We start from the raw sequence: 16,771 nt of genomic DNA on the forward strand, positions 1-16,771 counted from the left end.
GAATGGGCTTTTCTTTTCCATATATATATATTTATGGAAATAAATAAAATATATATATATTTTAAAGCCATCAGTAATGAGAGCCCAAACTATGTTCTTTTGTAAATAAGGAACTTTAGCTAACACTGGCTTCCACGACCAGTGTGCTTTCTGCTGCCTGTTGGACTTCGACAATTACCATATTTCTGATTGGGAGTATTTTGCTAATTGAGCAATGCCAGCACACCCCTGCTTGCCCGCCTCACAGGCATGTCTCCTTCTCTTCTGCAATCCCATGATGTGCACTGAACTCACACCCTTACACAGTGGTTTCTCAGCCTCGGACTTGAGGGTGGGGAGGGTGGGGGGCTGCCCTGCTGCACCTCCTACCAGGGGCAGGGGTTCTGCTGTGTCGGGAAACAGGTTTCCTTACTTGTGTTTCTTGTTGACGACGCACCAAGAGGCAGATGGGTGTGAATCCCATGTCTGGGTCTCAGTGGTCTCAACCCTGCTTGGATCCATTTCAGAAGTTTAATAGGTGTTGTGTTTTGTCTCTCTGTAGACACTGGCCGCCCTCCTAACTGTAAGCACCCCTCCCTGAGCATTGTGGTAGCATGTACCCTTAAGTGCTTGCCCTCAGCGGCAGTGACTTAGGGATAGACTAAAATAAGCTTTGTGAAACCCTCAGACGACAGTGTAGATACCTGGGAAGGCCAACATTTGAGGTTCTTTTCACAGACAATATAAAAAAAAATGTTTATGTTTTGTGCCAGAGTATTTTGCCTGCATGTAGGTGCCTGCAGAAATCAGGCCTTGGGTGCCCCTGGCCTGCAGTCAGTCATAGATGGTTGTGAGCTGCCTGCCATGTAGGTGCTGAGAATTAAATCCCAGTTCTCTGCAAGGGCAACAAGGGCTGTTACCCACAGCCAGCTCGGTGGAGAGATGGATGGTCCACACCTCTCCAGGCCAGGGTGTTGTTTGCAGATTTTTGTGACATGGTTTTACGTAGTCCAGGCTGGAATCTAACTTCTCTGAGACTGGCCTTGAACTTCTGATCCTGCTGTCTGTTTTTGCCCCCCAGGTGCTAGGATTCTGCATGGACATTTGTAACCTGTGGTGAAATTAGAAAGCATTGCATTCATTTATTCCTTAGCTCGGGCTTTACCTCTCACCCAAGTTCTTTTGTTTTTGGCTTTGTTTTTTTTTTTTTTTTTTTTTTTTTGAGACTTCTGGCTGCCCTGGAACTCACTCCGTAGACCAGGCTGGCCTCAAACTTAGAGATCTGCCTGCCTCTGAGTGCTTGGGTTACCAGTGTGACAATTTTTATGGGAAGGTTTTTCTCTACTGTGCTGGAATCAGTTTGGGTTTACCAAGATGTTATTGCTAGTCACAGAGTCACAGACAGTAGTTCCTTTAGGAACCGGAAGGCACATCGGTGGCAGATTTAGCCTGCACGAGTCATGGATTGCTTTTGCTGGCCCTGGGGCAGAAAGCTACCACTTCTTCCACTCTCTTGCCCCTGTGGTGCTAGAGACCATACTCAGGGCCTGGAGGATGCTCGGCAAATACTTACAACCTGAGCTACAACCCCGGGGTCTGCTCTTGTTAAAAAAATTGTTTTATTTATGTATACAAAAATATGTTGGGAGTGTACTACACATACATATGTGTGTGCTGATAGAAACCTGAAGAGGGTCTCAGATTCTCCAGAGCTACAGGTGGTTCTGAGCCAGTCATAGGTGCTGGGAACGGGGAACCAAACTAGATGGTGGAAAAGCAGGACGCTCATAGCCACTGAGCCGTCTCTCTAGCTTGTCTTCTCTCTGTCCACCTCTCCGTCTGTCCATCCATCCATCCATCCATCCATCCATCCATCCATCCATCCACCTACCTATCTAGAATGAGGTTTTCCTATGATGGTCGAGCTGGCCTTGAACCTGGGTGCAGATGATTCTCCTGTTTCCGTGCCCTGCCCCCATCCCTGGGGCTGGGAAATAGCACGGCATCATCACCACTTGAATGTTCTGCATGCACCTCACAGAGCACCGAAAGCTAAACCATTATATCAGTTAATCTTGTTCTTAGTTTTTAAAAAAGAATTGTTCTATATATATGAGAGCTTTGCTTGCATGTAAGCGAATATATATGTATGTATGCATGTATGTATGTGCTGGTCTGAAAGTCACAGGAATTTTCTGACCTTAGCCTCCTTAGTATTGGGATTTCAGGCTTGAACCAGTCTCCCGGGCTTGGACCCCTGCTGTTTCTACTGGGAAGTACTTCAGCTATTTTTGGCTTTTTATGTATATGAGTGTTTTGCCTACATGTGTGTCTGTTTACATGTATGCCTGGTACTCAGAGGGTATCTAACCGCCAGAACTGAGTGCTTGTGAACCACATGTGTGGGAATAAAACCTGAGTGTTCTGCAAAAGCAACAAATGCTCTTAATTAATAAGCTCTCTCTGCAGCCCCAGCCTTGTTATCATCTGCCTTCTCACTTGTGAGTTAGTGGCACAGGGGCAAGAGTTTAATTTCCTCCAAGTATCTTTTATGTGCTAGGTACTTTTACTCATCCACCCGAATGGGTCACAAACGTGCGGAAGAGGCCCAAGTTCTTGTGGCAAGTTTAATGGTCAAGGCTTTGATTTGGGACCAGGTCTGGCTTGGACAATCAGTGTTACTACTACTACAGCATACAACAACACTGATTTCTTTAGACAGAAGAAATAATGCTTTGTTACATTTGACCAGTCTTAGTGCGTAATTTAAGAAACAAATATCTTACTACTAAAATAGAGTGGAAAATAGTGACCACGTGTGTCCCTGTATCCGTCATGTCTGGCCTACGTAGCTCTGGATGACTGGAAACTGGCTATGCAGACCAATATGACCTCAGACTCCCAGAGGTCTGTCTGCCTCTGCCTCCTCAGAAATTAAGAATATGTGTGTATGTCTGTGCCAGGTGTGTGTGTGGCTGTATGCATGTGAGTTCAAGCTGTCCTATGGAAGCCAGAAGAAAGCATTATTTCCTTTGGACCAGAAGTCAAACATTTTTGAGCAACCCAATCTAGATCTGGGAACCAAACTTGGTTCTTTAAGAGCAGTCAGTCTGTGCTTTGAACCATTGAGCCATCTCTCGAGCCCTACTTAAAATTTTTATTACATGCACAGGTGTGGTAGTGACAGGGACCCCTTCAGAATACCTAGGGGCTTCTAGCCTTATCAACCACCAGGAACCAGGCTGCCTTTCAGAATCTCACATCTCCTCACATACATGTGGTTCTGCTTGTGTGTATACACAGGTATGCAGGTCCAGCACAGGCGTCTGTGGAGGTCCTGGGCCTAGAGTTGCTGGTGTCAGGGAGCTTTTCAATGTGGTTTCTAGGATTGTACCCTTGATCCTGATGATCTAGCAGTGAGACTCTTAGCAGAGCCATCTTTCCAGCACAGGGGCTTTACCAACGAACACACCCTCTTTAATCTAAATTAAAGCAACATAGAAAATAAAATGTATTCTGGAGTTCAGAGTATGACAGGGAGATATTAGGCGGAAATTGTGATGTTACGTGTAAGGTTAAAGTTAACAGTGTTACTAAACTGCTCTCCGTGCTTTGCTCCAGTGTTAGTAAATTGCTCTCTGTGGTAGTTACTATTTCAGGTTTTTATGACAGAGTGCTCATAAGCATGCATGACCGTGGCTTGTGTATGGAGGTTCGATGACATCTTGTGAGGTCCATTCTCTTCCCACCACGCAGATCCTGTGGACTAAACTCAGGCCATCAGGCTTGGTAGGAGATGCCTTCTCCCACCAAGCACCTCGCCAACCTTCAGTTTTAGGAAATGATTAAACAGACAAGACACTTTCCAGGAGTCTAGCGCCCATTTTTAGTTTCAGCATTTCTATTCCCAAGCACTCTTGTCTGAAGAATGAAAAAGGAGTTAAAAACCATTACTCGCTCACACTGATTGTGAGCACTGGGGTAAGACACTATTATAATTGCTTCATTTATAAACCAGGACACTGAGTGACTCCCTAAGGTCACAGAACAGTCTGGTGCTGAATCGGGGACTGGAACCAACGTCTCCTAGCTCCTAAGTCAGAGCTATTCCCCCTCCCTGCACCCTGGGGAGTTGGCCAATCAACTCAGTTATTAATATCCCACTTGCCACATGCTGCAAGCCATGAACATAAATATTTTGTTGGCATATTTTACTTCACATTCCCTGTGTACCAACCACCCTCTCTCTTTGTTCACAGCCTTTCTAGTAACTTGTAATTCTATCTGAACACTATCTAGCCTTCACAGAAAGCCACCCTAGCAGAGAATGTTTAAATAAGGATTTCGAATACTTTCATTTCTATCTAACCCCGTGTCTCTTCTCTTCCTTCCTCTCTCTCTCTCTCTCTCTCTCTCTCTCTCTCTCTTTCTCTTTCTCTCTCGTCTCTCTTTCTCCTCTCTCTCCCTCTCTCTCCCCTTCTCTCTCCCCCCTCTCTCTCCCCCTCTCTGTCTGTCTGTCTGTCTGTCTGTCTGTCTCTCTCTCTCTCTCTCTCGTGTGTGTGTGTGTGTGTGTGTGTGTGTGTGTGTGTGTGTGTGTCCCTGTGTAAGGTAGTGAGAAAATCCACTGTCTCCTTAACATCCCATGGCTTTGAATATGCATTAGAAAACAGTTACGAAGTATGTGCTCACTTAAGCTACCGTGGACTGAGGCTTAAGTGATAAGTGACTCATTGCTCCTTACAGCTCTAAAAGCCAGAGCCAGGCAGAAAGCATGTGTGTGCCAGCAGGGCTTATTGGCTTTTTGTACAGCCCCAACTTAAAGATTCTTCACCTATTTTTTGTTTGTTTGTTTTAAATCCCTGCCTCTAAAAAATACAGAATTGTCACAAAATGTGAAATAATGTTATGGGAAAACAATGCTACAGACAAGGAATCTGGCTTAGGATGATCTGAAATGTTATTGCTAAATGAGTCTTTGAAGAAAATGAATTCCCTTACTGGAATTGAAGTAATTATGCATTTCGTGAGTGTCTGCCAAAAGGGTTACCAGCAAAATGAAGACTTAGTGGGTCCGAATTAAGTTCAGTGTGATAGCCTTGCTCATACTTAGAGTTGGTTATCTGATGATTTTTTTCTGTATACCAATACTTTCAAAGACAGGTGTTGTCAGACTTAATGGCTCATAACCCAGCTTCTGTCATATGCAGCTCCAGGACAGCCTAGGACTCAGTTTATGTTTCTGTTTGCTACAGAATCTCAAATAGCCCAGGTTGGCCTCAGATTTGTTTGGTAGCTGAGGCTGGCCAGGAATTCCTGATTTTCCTGTTTCTACCTCCTAAGAGTGGTAACAGGAATCTGCCACCATGCCCATGTCATGTGATAAACAGAATTCCAAGACAGTATCTGTTGTTTCAAGGGGACCAACTCCATGGCTTGCTGCCTGTCTGGTGTATTGGCATGGTCAGCTTTCACCAGAGTTACAAGAATTTTTGCCAGTGTTACAAGCCATTTTTTTTTATTGTATCAAACTATGTTTGATGTCATTAAATTAGTGCTTGGTTTGTACGGAAGCCTGGATATGGTCTGAAGTTTATTCTGGGGCTCACAGATTAGCAGCTGGGAGAAAACAGATTCAGGCAGCCAAGAGCCAGCTGAAGCTCTCCGTGACTGTAGGGAACTGGCAAGACTTGTCCTCCTACAAGGGAAGAATAAGTCCTCCCATCTGGTCCTTAGGAGTGTTGCGTAGCGTAATGGGAGATGCCCACAGACTGCTTTGAAGCTTATGAACAGCAAGCACTTAAGATAGAAGCTCGCGTAGCACTCAGACCCCCTCCCCTCCAAGATAGTGGGAATAAATCTTTACTTTCTAAAAGGGGAATGTAAAGAAGTATTCCCGTGCTATAAGAAGCTTTTCAAGCTTTTGTTTTCCCTGCTAGCATTTTTATGGTCTGTGTTCCTTAGTTCCCGATGTGGTGGCTGAGTATGTGTTCTTCCGACCTTTGTTGTTTTCCTACTGAAGCTCAGGGTTTAGGATCCTCACCCATCTCCTGAGAAGAAGCACGCGAAAGTGGTGACACACAGCATTGCAAGGCTTTGCCTCGGGGTCCTGTACAGCTTCTTTTGACTACTAAATGGAATAATCCATTCCAATTTCACAAACCTTTTTTAAAAAGAAGTTTCCAGATTGACTTCACGTTCCCAGACAGACCCTGGTAGTTTATATTTGCCCCTGCGTAGCCTCAAACTGGCTGCCTTCCCCACCCGATGCCCTCCGTTAGAGCGGGAGCACGGGGTCAAGACAACTTGCTTCCCTGTCCAGGGTGGATTGCAGCTAGAGAATCTGACATTTTAGGAAGGAAACTGAACAAATGGAGTTAGGCCAGTTACAGGGACTGGCTACTCTTTAGAGGTGGATGTGTTCAGGCTGGCAAGCCGGCATGGACAGCTCGAGGGCTTTGAGTTGAGAGATTATGTGTTCCGGTACCTTCCACATGTCACCTTGGGAACTGAGTCCTATTCTGCCACCATGTAAGTGGGCATACAGGTTTCCATGAGAGTATATGCCTGTACTGGGACTTATGCATACTTTTTTTCCTTTTCTTGTAGAAGGGAGCTAGAGAGCCCCACAGGGGTTTAAGCCCAGAGGCTACAAAAACACAGCTTTGCTGAGGAATGCCCGGTTTCCCCTCACACAGGGTTCGAGAGTGAGCACAGACTCACTCAGGTGCATGGGAGGCAGATCAGGGTCTTGAAGCTTAGAGCCCCACACCAGAGCTTGACCACTCACCCTGTTACTTTCCTGGGTACAGACAGCAATTCCTTCCTGCAGAGAGGAACTTTTAGAAGCAATGCAGATACGTTAGCAGAGTTCTGTGGTTTCTTTGATACAAAAGCCCCCTGTAGCCCACTCATGCTGGCAGCTGTTTGGATTGTAGCTGGGGTGGCATTGAACCGATCCTTCTGACCTACCTCCCCAGTCATTACAGCAGCACCGCCATGCCTGGTGCATGTACTGCTCAGGATTGAACCCAGGGTTGTTTCATGCGGCTTGGCAAGGGCTCTACCCACTGAGCTAGCTTCATTGGGGCTTTCTTACAACATTAAAACTTATGCTATGTATGGTAGCATGTGTCTATACCAGCACTGTAATGTGGGAGGCAGGAGGATGGTGAGTGAGATCCAGGCTACCCTGGGCAGATAGCAGCACAGTCCATTTCCAATGTGTGTGTTTCTACATGTGCACACAATTTCATAAGCTAGAAAACTTTTATCTGTTTATCTGTTTCACTTGTTTTTCTTTTTGAGATAGTGTTTCACTATTAGATCAGGTTAGCCTGGGAACTTAGATCCCCCTGCCCCTATCTCCCCTAAGGCATGTGCCCCCATGTCCAGCATTCTGTTCAAAATTAGAATAGTGTGTGTGTGTGTGTGTGTGTGTGTGTGTGTGTGTGTGTGTGTGTAAGCCCATGTGCAGAACTCCCACACGCAGTGCAGGAAAGAAAACTTTGAGAGTTACTTTCTCCCTTTTCTCTGGGTTTGGAAACTGAACTTTCCGTGGTCTGGCTTGTTCAGTGCACGTTTTTACCCCGGAGCTGTCTTTGTGTTTCTTCTCTCTGGTGTGTTCCGAGTTCTATTCCTATGGAGGCTCTCCCCAGCTTCCAGCCCTGCAAGATGTGAAGGCTAGGGCAGGAAGGAGGAGATGACCGCTGGGAGCCAGCCGACTGGTGCTAGACACCGTTCTGAGCATTTGACAGCTCAAATGAATCAAATCTGAATCCTTTAATAACTTTACCAGTGACATTCAAAGACAGAGATGGCTTATTCTCGAGAGAAGCAGCTGGGTGATGTGAGATGACCTGCGTGTGCCTCACGGGCAAACAGGCTTTTCCCTCCTTCCCTTCTGTTTGAGTTGTCCCTGGAATCGCTTCTTCTTTTCCAGGGGCATTTTCCCATGCTGCTGTCTCCCACCTACCCTGGCGTGCATGCTATGCTAAGGCCAGGCTGAGTCTGGTGCTGATAACACATTCTTCGAACAGGAAGTACCTCCATTTTCAGTTGTCTGTAGGAGGGTGGAGGGCAGATAAGCTGTGAACGGGAACACAGAACAGATTTTACTCCACCCTCAGTGCACTTTGATCTGGGAGAGGGGATTTCTGCCGAGTGAGCTGCCTGTCTGCCCGGGGAAGGGAGGAAGGATGGCTGGGCTCTGGTATCTAAGCTCCTCTCTGCTTTCCCGCCGGAACATTTGTTTCAGTTCTAGAAGAGCCTTTGGCTATATTGAGAGGCTCACCATTTGATAAAGTCCTTTGAAGGACTTAATTAGATGTGGGAAAATGTTAACTCATGGAAATTCTTTGATTTGTTTGTTTTGACATAGGATCACCCTATGTAGCCCTGGCTGGTCTGTAACTAAGGAAATACTACATCAGGCCAGTGTCTCTAACTCAGACATCCACTTGCCTCGTAAAAGCTGGGATTAAAGGCATGCACCACAACTAAAATTCTTCTTCTTTTTTTAAAGATTTATTTATTTTATGTATGTGAGTACAGTGTAGCTGTCTTCAGACACCAGAAGAGGGCATCAAATCCTATTACAGATGGTTGTGAGTTACCATCCCATGTGGCTGCTGGGAATTTAACTCAAGACCTCTGGAAGAGCAGTCAGTGCTCTTAATCACTGAACCATCTTTCCAGTCCCCTAAAATTCTTACCAGATCATTTTTATTATTGTTGCTGTTTTGGGGAAAATATTTTTTTTTTGAGAGACAGTATTTCATAATCCTCCAGACTGGCCTCTGACCTTGTGTGCAAGTGAGGAGAATGGCCTTGAATCCCATCCTCCTGCTGCTGCAGTGCTTGGGTTACAGCAGTTCACCGCAGCTCCCAGCTCTGTGCCACCCCCACCCCCTTTAAAAATCCTTTAAGACAAGCTCAGGCTGACCTCTGCTTCAGCTTCCTGGGTACTGAAACTATAGGTATGAGATACTATGCCTGCCTGTCTGCACGTGTCTGTGTGTGCATGCCTGTGTGTGTGTCTGTGTGTCTCTGTGCTTGTCTGTGCGCGCGCGCGCACGTGTGTGTGTGTGTGTGTGTGTGTGTGTGTGTGTGCGCATGCCTGTCTGTGTGTCTCTGTGCATGCGTGCGTGCGTGTGCATGTGTATGTGTGTGCGTGTGTTGGGGGAGACTGGATCTAACTAAACAGTCCATGCAGTTCTCAAAGTCTTCTGTCCTTCTGCCTCAGTTTCCAGAAATGGCTGGTTTCAGGATTATGAATGCTTTCTGATTTTTTTTCTTCTTAGACGATCCATGACTAAAACCTGTGAGAGAAGGGATTTAAGATGAAAACCAGTGATGAGCTAGGCTTCTTCAGGAGAGTTAGTGACCCTGCAATTAAGAACAGCTGTGAGAGTCACTCCACACAGGAACAGTGCTCATAACTGGAGCAGAGTCGTGTGTTTCTCCCAGGCTTGGGTGTCAAGCTTGGGTTTATGCTGGGCAGCTTGGAGATGGTTTCAGATTATACTGGGCCCTCCTGGCCTCTCCCTTGTTAGTGCCTCCCCTCTTCTCACTCCCTCATTTCATCTACATTACAGTCCCATTCAGTCACTCAGGTCTCTAACTTTTGCCTCTGATTTGTGAAGCCAGCAGCCTTGGTGTTCCCTGTTCCCTTAGAGCATTCAAAGGAAAATACTCAGGGAGGAGTAACTGGCTAGGAGACCCAGTGCTCTCCGATGTCCTCACTCCTGTTCTGACACTCAGGTTTACGTACAGGACACAGGATCCACGACCCGATGGTTTTCACTTACCACTGTAGGAGGGATTTTTCCTGTCCTGCTACACGGTCTTATTATTTTTAATAATTGCATAATCGTTCATGGAGCGGATGACCCAGGTTTCCAGACCATTCCATATTGGATTGTTCCCATGGTTTCAACTATTTTAAGTACTCCAGTAATGGATGGCTTCCTTTGTGCCACCTTTCCTTTCTTTTGGACTATTTCCTTATAATACATTTCCAGAAGTGGAATTACCGAGTTCAGCAGGGCATAAGCTTCTCAGTGGCCTTGGACACTTTTAATTGCCTTTTGTCAGAACCAAAGTGTAGCCTCATGGGCCACAGACAAAGGACTGGCATGTTTACTTGACACCAGCCTTTTGAAGTGTTATAAAGACTTTAAATTTTATTTTTCCTTCTGTGGTGAGAAAGAAAACCCAGAGTCTTAGTATTGGCTTTACTGTATACCACTGGGGACATCAGCAGGCCCCAGACTTCTTGTGTTGTATTTCATGCTTAAATACCATGTTCTTAGGACTGGCAAAATAGCTCAGTGGCAAAAGATGCTTGTATTACAAGCCTGGCACCCTACGCCTAATCTTAGAAGGCACATGGAGAGGGAGAGAGAGAGAGAGAGAGAGAGAGAGAGAGAGAGAGAGAGAGAGAGAGAGAAGTTGTCTGCCCACATACATGCTGTGGCACATACACATCTTATTCCCATTCCCCAATCTCCCCCCCCCCCCCACACACACACACAGTGAAAGGTTATGAAGTCTTGGCACAAAATTCTCTTGTGTTTCCTGAGAGCCTCAGCTGTCGTTTTAGGAGCTGATGTTTTTCGTGTGCACATCTGCATTTTGGGGTTTGTTGGCCCTCTGTAGGACTGTGACCTTCTTATATATAGTCTAGTATTCATATAGAAGAGTTATTTCTCAGAAACTTGGAATTGTTTTTCAGGTATAAGAACAACACTAAAGGCATCAGCATTCCCTTGGAGCTAGGGATGTATAGTTCAGTGTGGGCTATGCCTGCATGTGTTTGCACGCATGGATTTTAGTGCATGGGATGGCTGAGTCCTAATGTTTTCATCTTCCTAGATCTGGAGTAACAGGCAGCTTACTTGGTGTCTTAGTTAGGGTTTTATTGCAGGGAAAAAACCATGGCCAAGGCAATTCTTACAAAGGAAACCATTTAATTGGGGCTGACTTACAGTTTCAGAGGTTCAGTCCATTATCATCATGGCAGGAACATGGCAGCATCCAGGCAGGAATGGTGCTGGAGAAGGAGCTGAGAGTTCTATCTACATCTTGATTTGAAGGCAGCGGAAGTGACTGTGTGCTTCACTTGGTGTAGCTTGAGCATAGGAGACCTCAATCAAAGTCCACCCCCACAGTGACAAACTTCTTCCATCAAGGCCACACCTATTCCAATAAGGCCACGCATCCTAACAGTCCACTCCCTATGGGAAGTCAAACACAGGAGCCTATGGGGCCGTACCTATTCAAAACCACTATGATTGGGTTCTTGGGACAGAACTCTGGTGTGCTTGAATTAATCTCTCTCTCTCTCTCTCTCTCTCTCTCTCTCTCTCTCTCTCTCTCTCTCTGTAACCCAAGCTGGCTTCCAACTCATGGTACCCCTCCAGTCTCAGCCTCCTGAGTGTTATGCACAGCTCAAAGATTTTCTTTCAAAACAGACAGGAGCTAAGGGTGATTTCGAATGGTTGTTGAATATCTTGCATTTCTCTTTCTGAAGAGCTGTCACTAAAATTAAGATGCATAGCCTTTGGGAGGCAGAGGCAGGCAGATCTCTGTAAGTTTGAGGTCAGCATGATCTAAATAGTAAATTACAGGCCAACTGTGTCTCAAATGAACAGGCAAATAAACAAATGCATAGCCTGACCGTTGGTTTTCACTTACACCGCTTTTGTTCCTGGACAATGATTGCTGTCCTGGGCTGGGGGATAGAACTAGGGAGAGCATTTTAACAATGCTAACTTAATAACAGTACTTTCTATGTGTATAATCTTTACAATGTTCTAGCACTTACTGTAGAGACTTTATATACAGACATGGTAGTTAACAACAATGATGTTCCGGCACCAGATATCCATTTTATTTTCTGTGTAGTCCTGGCTGTCCTGTAGACCAGGATGGTCTTGAACTCAATCTGCCTTTCTGTCTCCCAAGCCCTGGGATTAAAGGTGTGTGCCACCATCACCACTTGACCGTTTAGTTTAGAGAGATATTTTATTTATTTTTATTTTACGTGCACTGGTGTTTGCCTGAATGTGTTGCACAAGGGTGTCATATCCACTGGAATTGGAGTCACAGTGGTGAGCTGCCATGTGGCTGCCCCTTCAGAATACTTACATAGCAAGACACCATTCAGACATGATTACAGACACGCTGAGTCAAGCCTAAGCCAGGTAACCTGTGTGTAGACTGGAGTGCACCCTAGGCGACCCGCCCAGAACTTTGGAATTCAACCTGTCTTCACCAAGCAGTCTGATTTAGATCCCAACCCAGCCTTTGGCCTCTGAGACGACCCTATCACTTGTCTTAAGCTGTGAGCAGAATGGTAAGCTAAGCTGCTTGCTGGCTAGCCTTCCCTCCTGGAGCTCCTACCAATCCCAGCAGGGCTTGTTAATGACCCTGGTGGAGTGCTTTAGTGCACTGGGCTAGCCCTGCTGTCCCAGCTGTCTGGACAATCCCAGCTCTCTCTGAATTTCCCAGAAGTAACACCTTGTTTCAGAGAAATCAGACACCAGAGACCAGCATATTGGCTGTTTTGGAATAAGTGTGTTGGTAAGAAGTTGGGCATGATAGAAATCACTCTACAGAAGCTACTGTTCTTGTGTCACTTGGACTTATGTATGTGCTTGTAATGGAGTTTCTGGACTCAAGATCTAAAGTCATTCGTCAGAGTTCTGAGTGTCCTGCTGTCTGTAGCATCGCTGCACTTATTTCAGTAACTTCACAAGAATCTAGATACAATTTTAAACATCTGAATATAGGCATAGTGGCTCACATCTTTAGTCCCAGCACTTGGGAGGCAGAGGCAGGTGGATATTGAGTTCAAGGCTAGCTTGATCTACAGAGTAAATTTCAGGACACCCAGACAAACCCTGTCTCAAGTGACAACAAATAACAAACAAACCAGAAAGAAACCAAAACAAAAAAAACAACACAAAACAAAAGGCTTAACATCTTACAGCTTTGTGACGTTTGCGTCCCTCCCACCCCCGTTTCTCCGGTTGCATATAATGCTGTCACTTTGGGTCTTTATGCTTATAATAGTTACATTAAAATCTGAGTTTGGGATTTCCTTCCTTCCTTCCTTCCTTCCTTCCTTCCTTCCTTCCTTCCTTCCTTCTTCCTCTTTTCCATTCTTTTCTAGTTATTTGGGTTTGGTCCTACAGCATTTGCAGTGTGTACCTTGTTGGGCATGATTTGTTTGCCCTCTCCACTCTTAAGTTTGACAAATTGGAGTTGGTCCTTCAGAACCCCTTCCTGTCTACCTTTGTTTTGTGCTGGGTGGTCATGGTTGAAAAGGTAACAGCACTGTTCTAAGATTGTTGCCAGGAGCAGGTGGACGGCACTGGCTGACAGTGGTCAGCACAGTACATGCCCCTTGATTTGGGCAAGGAAGAGCAAGGCGAGCCTTAGTTCTTCCTGAGTGGCTTTAGTTTTTTTTGCTGACTATGTCATTTGTTCCCTGGTATTGAGACAGGAGGATTGGACCAGCTAACAACACGACATATAACCATCTCTCCTTCTCTGTTCTCTTCTTCTACCAGGTGGGTGCATCAGTGATGTCTGCAGTGGGAGAAAGTGCCAACCCTGAGAACAGTGACCTCAAGTATTCAGGTCAAGATGGCCTCTACATAGGTGTCAGTTTGTCCTCCCCTGCCGAAGTTACATCCTCGGTGCGACAGGATTCTTGGTGTGCTCTGGCCCTGGCCTGAGCTGGTGCTGCCAAGGGCTCTGAAGGCCTCATACCACTTGTGTCTGATTTTGTCCAGCAGTCCAGATGGCGGCAAAAAATGCAGACATAACATTCCTTCGATGCGTGATTTCTGTGCCTTTGTTTTGAAAGAGATATATTTCCCAAGAAGCTTATTGAAGTAAGAAGAGATGGGTCTTTGTAGGAAGGGGCAGCACAGTGGGCGTGTGGCCTATTCCTGTCAGCCTGGGCTGCTTCCAGCCAGCTTGCCTCTGGCTCTGCTCCACACCAGTGGGAGAAACTGTGACAATGACTGGGGCCTTGTCTGCTAAGGAAGATTGAGAGATTAAAAAAAAATAGTTTGTGTATTGCTCCAAATCATGTGCTTCTTGTGATCAACCTTGGTTATCCCAGAATTCTTTCATCCCTGATCTACGTGCACATTTCACAAGCATTCGTGGAGAGGAGCATTGGAGGCCATTAGGTCCATCCTGGAGGCTGAGTGCATTCCTGGGGTCTTGAAAAGAATATTAGTTTGCAAGATCGCATTATGACAGACACTGACTGACTTATCTCAACGTTTATTGTAACGTGGCTGATCTGAGGTCACTTGGAATTTGTAAACAGGGTAGCAAACAAGATATTTTTCTTCCATGTACACAATAATTTTTTTAAGTGCAATTTGCGTTGCAGCAATCAGTGTTAAATCATTTGCATAAGATTTAACAGCATTTTTATAATGAATGTAAACATTTTAACTTAATGGTACTTAAAATAATTTAAAAAAATGTTAACTTTAGACATATGCTTCTTACACCCACAGCCCACTTCTGTATTCCCAATTGTTTAAAAGAAAAACGATTTCAAGAACAAATCTTCTCTCAGGAAATTGACTTTCTCCATTTATGAATTTTTATACAAGAACACCAACACATCCCCATTTCTTTTACTGAGGAAAAAGTGCTGGAAAATTGCAACAAACCTTTACTACCTAAAGAATAGCATTTGTAAATAGTTTAAGCATCTGTAAACACTCGTGACGTCTGTACCGTGTGACTAACCCACAGGTTGGTTTACATTATTATTTTTTTTTAAAGGGATATCGTATGGAAACCTATTTCACCAGAGTTTTAAAAAAATAAAAAGGGTATTGTTTTGTGTTCTGTATAGTGAGCTCCTTCCTTTTCAACTTACTTTACTGCTGTGCGTGAACTGCTGTTTGTGACTATAAAGTGTCATAGCTCTCCTCTGAAAAACAGAAAACATACAAAAGTGCTGGTGGTATTTGCAAGCTGCTTCGAGACCTTTATTTAAAAGTTGTTCTTTGGGGGCTTATTGTGTACCTTGGGTTATTTGAAATTGGCATATGGAGTGCCAATTGGAGGTACTTTGTATAAATGAATGTGACCATTATGGAGGACATTGAGATTATGAGCAGTCTGTTTCAGACCACTGCTTGAAAACATCTTAGCCAGTTCTGGGCTTCTTTGTGAGTGACTAAACTCTGGGGCTCTAGGTCAGAATGCTTTCCTTTATGGTCCTCACTTCTGGTGCTGTAGGACTGACACCCACCAGACAACCTTTGTTGGGTGGATTTTAGGAGGTTAGGCAATTGTTGGTACAACTGGAAATGGTGATGTTTAACTTTGGCTCTTGGAATGTCTGGCATTTTGAACTACTTCTTTTCTCGATTTTTTTTTTTTAATAGATATTCTTGGTGCGGTAGATGAAATCTTATGGCAGAAAACTAGGCTGTGCTGGCAGGTTCTCAGGGCTGGTGTGTATATCTAGGGAGTTAGGTATAAAACCAGACCACCAGAGACCAGTTAGTTCAGTGATAGATTATCCAACTAACTGTCACTTTCCATAATCTGCAAAACAAACAATGTAGAATCCATGGGGTTGCTGTGAGACAATTCATGCACTATTCCCACTACAGTGCCTGTCACATGGTAGTAACTTGAAGAAGGTTGGCAAGAGCTCCCACTCCTTGATTTTGAGTGTGCATGCCTTTGGTCCCAGCACTTAGGAGGCAGGAACAGGCAGATCTCTACAAGGCCAGACTGGTCTACGGAATTCTAGGACAGCCAAAGCTGTACAAAGGAATCCTGTCTTAAAAAACCAAAAGAACAACCAACTAACCAACCAAAAAACCCAAACCAAACCAAACCACCAACAAAAAGGTTGTGTGGGGCTCTCCTCCCAGTCCAGAGGTATGGCTAGATGGGCAGAGTGTGTGTGACGTTCAGTTCACCTTCCTTGGCCAACTGCTTTTATAGATCAGGATCACCCTGAGTGGTCATCCCCGCACTGGTCCAGTCCCATTCCATCTACATGATTGGGAGTTGAAGTTAATAAGCTCCGAATGACCACTTTTGAGAGGTGGGGAGCATCTCACGAAACCCTCTCCAATCCTAAAATGCCGTACATTTGCTAATCCTCCGTTAGAAGGTGGACAGAATTCCAGGAGCTATGGAGTAGATGACAAGAGGCAGAGGAAAGGCCCAGGGCTTCTGCAGTGTATTTTAAAGCACAATTAGTCGTGTTCATCTGGGCCTTTAAAATGACACTGTATTACCTGTGACCCAACAGAACAGAAGCCCCTCACTTCCAAATGTACCGCTTACCTCGACTTCTCAAAGCCTGACTGATACTTTTTTTTTTAAAGACCAGGTCTACAACTTCAGACTGGGTTTGCATTTGCTGTGTAGCCCAGGCTGGCCTCTAAAGTCTTAATCTTTGTACTTCTACCTCAATGCTGGGATTACAGGTGTGCACTACCAAGCCAAGCTTATTATTTTTCAGTAGGGAATTAATTTAAATAGATGTTGCTCCTTAGCTTACAAAGCCCCCAGGCCCATTACCACAGGTTGTAGAATTTATGTCCTGTTACCCTTGTCTGATTTTATACAAGCAAAGCCTCCGTCTGGGGTCTATCTCCAGGTTCCCTTAATGTTTCCTGGTGTCTATGGGAGGGTCAGGAAAGCAGGGCAGCATTCACTCCTGGCAGATAAATTAGCTTCTTGCTCAAGGGAAATGTTTTCCACAGGCCTTGGAAATTAGTACAGTTTC

The 16,771-nt window shown here is 45.0% G+C and overlaps 1 protein-coding gene across 4 annotated transcripts in view; it reads left to right on the top strand.

The window, feature by feature from the left end:
• The window catches only part of Gata6 (GATA binding protein 6), a 32,095-nt gene extending 17,229 nt beyond the window's left edge, over positions 1-14,866 (top strand). For all 4 annotated transcript variants that reach the window (XM_087592639.1, XM_087592640.1, NM_019185.2 and 1 more), the window contains 1 exon segment: positions 13,554-14,866. In XM_087592639.1, coding sequence (XP_087448765.1) covers positions 13,554-13,721 — 168 coding nt within the window. In that variant the 3' untranslated portion in view covers positions 13,722-14,866.
• Positions 14,867-16,771: the final 1,905 nt, after the last annotated feature.

The sequence above is a fragment of the Rattus norvegicus genome, chromosome 18 (assembly GCF_021556685.1).
Source record: "Rattus norvegicus strain SHRSP/BbbUtx chromosome 18, alternate assembly SHRSP_T2T, whole genome shotgun sequence".
NCBI classification, from domain to species: Eukaryota; Metazoa; Chordata; class Mammalia; order Rodentia; family Muridae; genus Rattus; species Rattus norvegicus.